Genomic DNA, 9,910 nt, shown 5'->3' on the forward strand with positions numbered 1-9,910 from the left:
ATCTAAAGTAAAAGAAACATTAAATATAACACATATGCGCACAAAGTTCTCGTTTGGCCTGTTGAAAGCTGTATACAATGTATCTAGTTACATAATTTCTATAGCTTTTTCCTTTAAATACTAACAAGTTCTTTGAAATTCAACCCTAGTGATTCCAGAATGATGGCCTAATAAATCTCCACAGCTTTATCCTAGCTTATAAACATAAGACAACTCTCTCCCCACAGACTGGTGTTTGAGCTGGCTAAAGATGCTTATGTTCAAGAGCTTCTCTGGGGTGTACGGCTAGTAACAAACTTGCTGGCTCAGAGTCCACTTTACTAGTGAGGCCAAATTCTTTCTTCCAAAGTGATCACATTTACTCCCAATAGCAATGGATGAGTATGTTCTTTCTGTTTCATATCCTTGCCAATATTGTATCATTACAATTTACTTTCTGCTAATATAATATCTGAGTATAAAATGCACTCTAGTAGTGATTATAACTTGCATTACGCTCTCGGGAAGCCCACCTTTAAGTGAGAGCAGGGAGTGTTTCCTATTATACTCCCCATCTTGAACAGGCCCGGGAGGACCCAAAATTAAAATGATATAAATTTTCTAAAAATAAAAGTTACCACTTTACCCAGTTCAGCAAATACCTAAAAGTGAAAGATACATTTGATGCTCTGATTGCCTCTCAAGATGCTCACCTTACCAAAACCTGGCCTACTTAACCTTTTTTTGTCAATATTCAACTTAATTTTTTAATGTGGTACTGAGGATTGAACCCAGGGACATTCTACCTTTGCGATATACCCCCAGGCCTATTTTACTTTTATATTTTGAAACAGGGTCTCACTAAGTTACTGAGGCTGGCCTCGAACCTGGGATCTTCCAGTCTTGGCCTCCCAAATACTTGGATTACAGTATGTGCCAACACACCTGGCTTTCAACTTTTTAAAAGTATATAGCTAGAAAGCTGGGCATGGTGGTGCATGCTTGTAATCCCAGCATTTGGGAGGCTGAGACCAGAGGGTCATGGTTCGTGGACAGCCTCGGCTACCTAGTGAGGCCCTGTTTCAAAATAAAGAATAAAATATAGGGCAGGGGCTGTAGCTCGGAGGTCAAATGCCCCTGGGTTCCATCCCTAGACCCACAAAAATAAATAAATAAAAATAAAAGTATATAGCTAGCTGGGCGTGGTGGCGCACACTTGTAATCCCAGTACTTGGGAGGCTGAGACAGGAGGATTGCGGTTCGTGGACAGTGTCAGCTACTTAGTGAGGCCCTTTGCAACTCTGAGACCCTGTTTCCAAAATAAAGAATAAAAAACAGGGCAGGGGGGTGTAGCTCAGAGATTAAATGCCCATGGGTTCTATCCCCAGACCCACACAAAAACAGTAAAGAAATAAATGTATACAACTTACCCTGTTTAGGTGGAAAAACCCACCACAAAAGTCCAGACTGAATTTTACGGTCCTCGAGCGCTAAGATCAATATGACAGGCGGGCGGAGGAGAAGGGGGAAGGGGAGGAAATGAACGTGTGCTGTTTATAGACAATGTACTCCTGGGAGATGCATCAGTGCTACTAATGGGGCAACAGTGCACTCCATGTCTTGCAAACAAAAGAGCGAAGGGTGCTACCACTCACTGTGTCTCTCCACGGAATCCTGACAAAACTGACATTCTGCCGGTACACAGAGATCTGCTATGAGTTAGTGCGGAGAAAGTCTACCTTAAGTAATCCACACTATAAATATTAGGGTTGGTCAAATACCAACACCATTTCCTCACTTTCTAACAAACACTGACATAAAAATAAAAAAAGATCTGAAGACATTATAAAAGTATTCAATTAATTATTAACATTTTTTTCATAAAGTTGAAAAGTACAGGTATACAACTGGAAAATAATGAAGTTTACTTATCTCTTCTTCTTCAGTTTATAATAAGCATAGTTAACCATCATGGCTTATGAAAACTCAATAATTCACAGACTCCCGAGGAACAGTGTTACTACCATGAGGAAGGCTTTATGTACAATAATTGACAAAATTACTACTTAAATGAGTGCCACTTTTACCTTTTTCTATTTCTTTAAAAGACTGCTTGGATGTTTTGGAGGTAGAAACTCTATGGTCATTCTCCATGGACTCTTCTTCTGTCTCTTGTTTCTTCACATCATGAAAAGAATCCAGTTCATCATCTAGGCTTTAAAAAAAACTCTGTCACAGAAATCTGGAAGTTGACTATAGCATTTGAAAAAGACAAAACTGTTTTTCAAATATTGATAACAACATGAGAATACAAAACCGTTTTTTAAAAACACAAAAAATAACCATGAAAAAGGTAAAAATTGACAGTCATTGATCCTGATTACCCACAAGCATCTTTCAACTTTTTCCAAATATTGTGTAGGCCTAATTTAAAACTATGTCTAAACTATGTATAACTGCAGAATGCTCTACAGCTTCCAAATTCTTTTGCTCCTCAATAACTCAGTGAGATAAGATATAATAGATATCATCTAACTTTTAGGTAAAGAATTAATGTTTAATATGAGGAAACTGAACCCTAAAGAAGCCATATACCTGACTGGTAACATGATCAGTAAAGAGTAAACAGAACTAGAACCTCAAAAAGATGATCTGAGAGTTGATATTTCTAGAGCAGTGCTGTTCAAAAGGAATAGAATGCATGTAAAATAGATCATTAAAAAATTTTCTGGTAATACACTAAAATTATAAGGTAAAATTTTAACAATATAATTTATTAAATCCAACATAACTATTATTACTTCAACATATAAATGATATAAAATTATGAAGATACTTTACATTTTTTACCCATGCTAACTTCCAGAAATCCAGTGTGTATTTTACATTTACAGCATATCTCAATTCAGACCAGTTCCATTTCAAGTTTTTAATAGCAACTACTGTGCTGAGCATACTCTCGGAATAGACGGTAACTAGGGATTGTAAAAAATATCTAATGATAAGCTGGGTGTGGTGGTGGACGCTTGTAATCCCAGCATTCGGGAGGCCGAGACCGAAGGATCACAGTTCACGGACAGCCTCAGCTACTTAGTGAGGCCCTCTGCAACTCAGTGAGACCTGGTTTCAAAAAAGGAATAAAAAGTAGGGCAGGGGCTGTAGCTCGAAGGTCAAATAAATGACCCTGGGTTCCATCCCCAAACCCACAAAAAAAAAAAAAATAAATAAAAAAAAGTTTAATGGTATAAAAACCTTCAAATTATAATGTGGAATTATACCCAGATCATTTGTATTTATAAAAAAAACACAAATAGCCAGTGTGGTAGCACACACTAGTAATCCCAGCATTCAGGAATCACAGTTTGCGGACAGCCTCAGCTATTTAGCGAGGCTCTTTGAAGCTCAGTGAGACCCTGTTTCAAACTAAGAATAAAAAATAGAGCTGGGGTGTAGCTTGGAGGTACAATGACCCTGGGTTCCATCCCAAGTACCGCAAAAAACCCAAACAAATAAATCCACAAAAATAAAGCAGAGCGTAGTGACACACACCTATAATCCCAGTGCTTGGGAGGCTGAGACAAGAGAATCACAGGTTTAAGGCCAGCGGTAGTGAGGCTGTCAGCAACTTAGTGAGACCCTTTTTCCAAATAAAAATAAAATAGAGCTGGGGTGTAGCTCAGAGATAGAATGCCTCTGGGTTCAATCACCAGCACTACAAAAGTAAATTAATTAATTAATTAAAAAATAGGGCTGGGCGTGGTGGCGCACACTTGTAATCCCTGTGCTTGGGAGGTGGAGACAGGAGGATTGTGCGGGTTCGAAGCCAGCCTTGGCTTAACAGACCTTGTTTCCAAATAAAAAAGTATAAAAATAGGTCTGGGAGTGTAGCCTGGAGGTAGAAGGGCTTCCAGGAACCCCAGTACCACCAAAAAAAAAAAAAAAAAAAAAAAATAGGGCTAAGGGTATTTATAGTTCAGATGTAGAAAGTCTCTGGGTTCAATTCCAAGTACTATAAAATAAATACATTCATACATACATGTATACATAAAGAAGATAAAATATTGTTAAACATGAAAAAAATTTCCATGAATTCATAATTATTACTTGAGAGATTTTTATTCTTCTCCTATATTCAATCTATCTCACATCTTAGTCTTGAATCTAGATTATTTTGTGAGTGCCAAAACAGTAATAATAAAGAAAATAGTCAATATTTGGGTGCTCTATTGTGTACCTAACAATGATCAAAATGCTTTATATAAAACACCTCATTCAAGTAAACAAAGAGGCAATTAGTTTAAAATACTCAAATTCCTGAGCCAGGCACAGTGGCACAAGCCTACAATCCTAGTACTTGGGAGGCCGGTACACTTAGTAACTTAGTGAGAACCTGATTCAAAATAAAACATAAAATAGGGCTGGGAGGTGTAGCACAGTGGTAGAATGCCTTTGGGTTCAACCCCCAGTACCACAAAAATAGATACATACAGATAAAATATTCAAACTCCCAAATACATTTATGCTAATCAAATATTTTCAACAAATAAATTTTTCTCCCAGAGTTAACTCAATGTTTCTTTTTTGATATGCATGCATCTTTATGGTTTTACATTATTTCAAAATGTTTACCCTTCTCAATAGCAGAGCATTCCTTCTGCCACATATTTTCATTATATAATATCCAACTAAAAAATTTATTTCACCTGAGGCTCCACTGCTTTTACACTGGTTTTTTTTTTTTCTTTTTTTTCTTTTTGTGGTACTGGGGATGGAACTCAGGGGCATTCTACCTCTGAGCTACACCCCCAGCCCTATTTTTTGTTCTTTATTTTGAAACAGGGTCTCACAAAGTTGCAGAGGGCCTCACAAAGTGGCTGAGGCTGGCAGTGAACCCGGATCCTGTCTCAGCCTCCCAAATGCTGGGATTACAAGCATGTGCCACCATGCCAGGCTTATACTAGTTTACCTATAATAAATACCATCTCCTCTGATGAGCAGCAACTCTGTCTAGCTCAGCAGTGTATCATATACATATTTTTAGTTACTTTGGTTTATTTATTTCCCCTTCAATCTCTTTTCCAACTACCTAACATATAGTGCTTAAAAGACCAGTAGACCTACAAGAGGCACTGAGTTGAACTGCACTGCTGAAAAAGCTATGTTGCAGGGTTTCTTCCTGAGTTCTCTCTTTTTTTTTGGGGGGGGGGTGTCTGGGGATGGAACCCAGGGGTATTCGACCTCCAAGCTACACCCCCTGCCCTATTTTTTATTCTTTATTTTGAAACCGGGTCTCACTGAGTTGCAAAGGGCCTCACTAAGTAGCTGAGGCTGTCCGTGAACCGCGATCCTCCGGTCTCAGCCTCCTGAATGCTGGGATGACAGGCGTGCCCCACCGCGCCTGGCTGAGTTCTCTTTTTAAAGAAAGGAGCAGTGTCTCTTCCTTTGGATTCTGGAATAAATAAACATGATTTTTTGTCTTTTACATTATACAAATAATTTAACTTTCTACCAGGCCACTGAACAAAATGCTATGTCTATGTTTTTATCAGAGATCCTCTGTAAAAATTAGTCTCTTCAACTATGCAGCAGGCTCCAGGCTCGCTAGACTTCCTCTCAAGGAAAGCAAACACATAACAATCTACCTTTTTCACTTTTTTTCAGTTTCTTGAGATATTGATGGGAGAGTAACAGTAAAAACTCAGGGTACTTTACCAATTCACACTTAAATGCTTGAATGAACAGCAAAAAGGTGTTGTACAATATTTTCTTTCATCAGAACAAAATCTTAAGGATGAACCAACTTTATCTCCAGAAGAGTAGACATCCAAACCATCTGCCATTAGAAAGAAGGAGACACTGACATCAGATACTAATGATCTAATCCAGCCTCCTAAAGTAACACTTAAAATTAGCAAATGTTTGCCCATCTGTATGTCTCCTTAAAGTAAGCTTACAGAAAACTGGCATCGCAGACTCCTGAAAACAGAAATTAGAGGCATTCAATGCCACCTGCTCCACCTGGATGAACCAAAACAACAGGTGTGCAGCTGCATGCTGAGGTGGGGAGGGCAGGTCAAACTTGGAAATAACGTTTCTTAGAATAAAAGAGAAATAGCGTGCACCAACACAGAGCGCACGGTGGCTCGACGAGGCAGGGAAGTGCCCCTTCAGCAGGCTGAAAGAGAGTCCTGGTGATCTGCTCCAGGACTGCAGAGCCTGTTCGGGTAAATACCCAGTCCGAATAGACAGTAAGTATGGGATCTGAAGAGGTTCCTTTCACTCCCCAGCAGATTCATATAGTGCCCTGGACAGGGAGCCAAGCCCCTTAAGGAGGGCCCTACTATCTGAGCTTATTGCCTGAGAGATCAAAAACCTTTCACTTTTTATATCTCCAAGACACAACTTCCTCTTCTCTTCTCTGGCTCCGCGCTATGATCCACAATGCCCTCACCCCAGCACCTGGCAGATTTCAAAATTAGAGGTCCAGGAAAAAAGTATCTCCATTTTAAGTATCTCATTCAAGGAGAAACCTCTCTCTGACTTTTGTTTTTATTTTGTTCAGTAGTTTTGTTTTTCCTCACTGTTAACTACTTTTATCTAACTTTATGGGTGTCTTAATTCTTTGAGAGAGAGAGAGAGAGAGAGAGAGAGAGAAAGAGAGAGAAAGAGAGTGTGTGTGTGTGTGTGTGTGTGTGTGTGTGTGTGTGTTACTGTGTTACTGAGAACTGAATCCGGAGGCAGTCCACCTCTGAGCTACACTCCCGGACCAATTTTATTTCTTATTTGGAAAGAGGGTCTTGCTAGGTTGCTGAGACTCTCACTACTTGCTGAGGCTGTGAGCGACACCCCCAGCCCTTTTTTTTTATTCTTTATTTTTTTTTTGTGGTACTGGAGTGGAATCCAGGGGCTTTTCTACCTTCGGACTATACTCTGAGACCTATTTTTTATACTTTATTTGGAAACAGGGTCTCACTAAGTTGCTGAGAGCCTCACTAAGTAGCTGAGGCTGGCTTTGAACCTGTGTGACCCTCCTGTCTCAGCCTCCCAAGTGCTGGGATTACAAGTGTGCACAAGCATGCCTGGCCCTGATGAACTTTTAAAGATACAACTTCTTTTCTTTTCTTTTTTTTTATGATGGCACACACTTGTAATCCCAGTACTTGGGAGGCTGAGATAGGAGGATCATAGGTTCAAGGACAGCCTCAGCAAGTAGTGAGACTCTTATCAATCTAGTGAGACCCTGTTTCCAAATTGGGCCCAATCCCCAGTACTCCCCACACATACACACCACACAATTTCTTCTGCAATTCTCCCAAAGATTAATGATTATACTTAGTTGTAAAGATATGAATTAAGAAGCACTAACAAAGCCAGGCGTGGTGGCGCACGCTTGTAATCCCAGCGCTTAGGAGGCTGAGACAGGAGGATCTCACAGGTTCGAAGCCAGCCTCAGCTACTTAGTGAGGCTCTCAGCAACTTAGTGAGATCCTATTTCCAAATAAAGTATAAAATAGGTCTGGAAATATAGCCCAGAGGTAGAAAAAGCCCCTGGGTTCCACCCCCAGTTTTTAGGAGGCAGAGAGAGGATGATCCATAGGATCATAGCTAGCCTCAGCAACTTAGGAAGGCCTTGAGCAACTTGGTGAAAGCCAGTTTCAGTTATAAATAAGGCTGGGGGTATAGTTCAGAGGTAGAATACCCATTGGTTTAATCTCCAGGACATAAACACAAAAAGAAATATTAAAAATGAACAGACTAATGATTAATGCATATTGCTTAGCTATATATATGCATATATATATATATATATATATATATGCATATAAGTACAAAACATTACAACCCACCCAATCTTACAGTGTATTTTCAAAATACACTTACTTGATAAGTTCTTCCTGTAGTGTAATAATTACTATTCTAATAACTCAGAAAAATATATGCCTAAAATTAGCTATTAATTTCCTTTACTCCAAATAGTCTGCTTAATTATTAACATCTTCAATGGCAGGCATACTATAATCTTTTTTTTTTTTTGGTGGTGCTAGGGGTAGAACCCAGAGGCTTTCTACCTCCGGCCAGACATATTTATATTTTATTTGGAAACACGGTCTCACTAAGTTGGTGAGAGCCTCACTAAATAGCTGAGGCTGGCTTCAAACCTGTGCAATCCTCCTGTCTCAGCCTCCCAAATGCGAGGATTACAAGCATGCGCCACCACGCCCAGCAGACATACTGTAATCTTAAGGGAAAAAAAAATCATTCAATATGAATTTTAAAGACATCTTACACGTTTATCCAAACCATTATTAGTATTAGTTTATTACCAGAAATAATGAAAAATCTTTAGTATCACAAGCATTAACAACAAGTCTAAACATTTTTAAAAATCTCAAATTTGTTAAAATACATAATATATTCTATTGGCTTACCTGGGGAGGTTAAAGATCTTCTCTTATATTTATCCTGATCAAAATGTGAAAGGTCATACTAAAACAAAAACAATATTAACTTTATATACTAAGAATTATTTTACTGTTTTAAAACATTTCCCCACAAATTATAGAGCTGGGTTCAGTGGTGCATGTCTACATCCCAGTACTTAATGAGGATGAGACAGGAGGATTCCAAGTTCAAGGCCGGCAGACAATAACTTAGAGCAAATTTAAAAATAAAAACCAAAAAAGAACACCCCTGGTTTCGAGCCTTAGTAACACACACACCCCCACACACACAAATTATAAAGTTTAGAGTGAAGAAATCTAGTAGATACCAACCTAACCAATTGAGATCAAAGTCACGGCACCTAGGAAACAAACCAACATCATGCATCTCTTGGTGCACTAGAGCAGCCCACACATCAACTCATGGCCAGTTCCTGCCAAAAATGCATAGACAGGCCAGGTGTGGTGGCTCAAACTTGTAATCCCAATACTTGGGAGGCTGAGATGGGAAGATTGCAGGCTTGAAGTCAGCCTCAGCAATTTATTGAGGCCCTCCACAACTGAGACCTTGTTTCCAAATAAGAAAGTCGGGCTGAGTGTATAAATTGAAGGTAGAATGCCTCTGGGTTCAATCCCCAATACCAAAAAATAAAATAATAAAAAAATAGATACCAGGTATGGTGGCATAAAAAATGCATAACCGGAACCTGCTCAGGAGGGACATATCAGACATACCCAAACTGAGGGGCATTCTAATATTCAACAGGTCTTAGACTTTTCAAAAGCATCAATGATAGGCAAAGCAAAGGCCGGGGACTCTTCCTGGTTAAGGGCAACAGAGACAACCAAATTGCAATGTTCTTTCTTAGGATGAATCTGCACCAGAGGAAAAAAATTCTACAAAAGACGTGAGATAAATGGTGAAATTGGAATAAGAACTAAAGACTATACGGTACTGATGTAGCAAGGCTAAACTTCCTGAGAGCATTATTGTGGTTATAAGAAAATGCCTTTCCTTGCAGGAAAAGCACGTTTATATTTAGGGGCAAAGAGGCATTATGCCAACACGTCACCCTCAAATAGTTCATGGGGGAAGGGAATATTTATGTGGGGAGAAAGAGGGGAAGGGGAGGCATGGTCAAGCATGTTAAATGCAAGCGAAGAAAGGCTACAGAGATCTTCGCACCACTCTTGCAACCTTTTAAGTTTGAAATTACTTGGAAGTAAGAATTAAGATGGTCGCAGCTTTACTCCTATGACTGCAAGGAGAAAGTTCAACGCTGTTTTCTAGGCGCCGCGGCGGGCTCCGCCGGCTCGGGGAAGCGGGTTGGGGCGGGCCCGCGGCTCCCCGGCCTCCCGCGCCCCACGCCCAGCCGGGAGCCGGGCGGCGGCCTCACCTCGCCGGGGAAGCCGCCCCCGAGTCCGTAGCGGCTCTTGAGGCGTTCCACGATGAAGTCCTGCCCCGGCGGCTTCACCAGCCTGGGCTCCAT

At 40.0% G+C, this 9,910-nt stretch overlaps 1 protein-coding gene across 5 annotated transcripts in view; it reads right to left on the reverse strand.

Annotated features, from left to right (window-relative positions):
* The window catches only part of CCDC138 (coiled-coil domain containing 138), a gene marked incomplete at both ends in the record, with an annotated part of 50,398 nt that extends 40,488 nt beyond the window's left edge, over positions 1–9,910 (reverse strand). For 3 of the 5 annotated variants that reach the window (XM_080711633.1, XM_080711637.1, XM_080711636.1), the window contains 4 exons: positions 2,067–2,194; positions 5,692–5,812; positions 8,409–8,466; positions 9,818–9,910. In XM_080711633.1, the coding sequence (XP_080567759.1) occupies positions 2,067–2,194; positions 5,692–5,812; positions 8,409–8,466; positions 9,818–9,910 (400 nt within the window). Of the gene's footprint in view, positions 1–2,066; positions 2,195–5,691; positions 5,813–8,408; positions 8,467–9,787 lie in introns of all 5 variants that reach the window. The other 2 variants (XM_080711635.1, XM_080711634.1) reach the window with 1 other exon arrangement.

Source organism: Muscardinus avellanarius (assembly GCF_963383645.1).
Source record: "Muscardinus avellanarius genome assembly, chromosome: 15".
In the NCBI taxonomy this organism is placed as follows: domain Eukaryota; kingdom Metazoa; phylum Chordata; class Mammalia; order Rodentia; family Gliridae; genus Muscardinus; species Muscardinus avellanarius.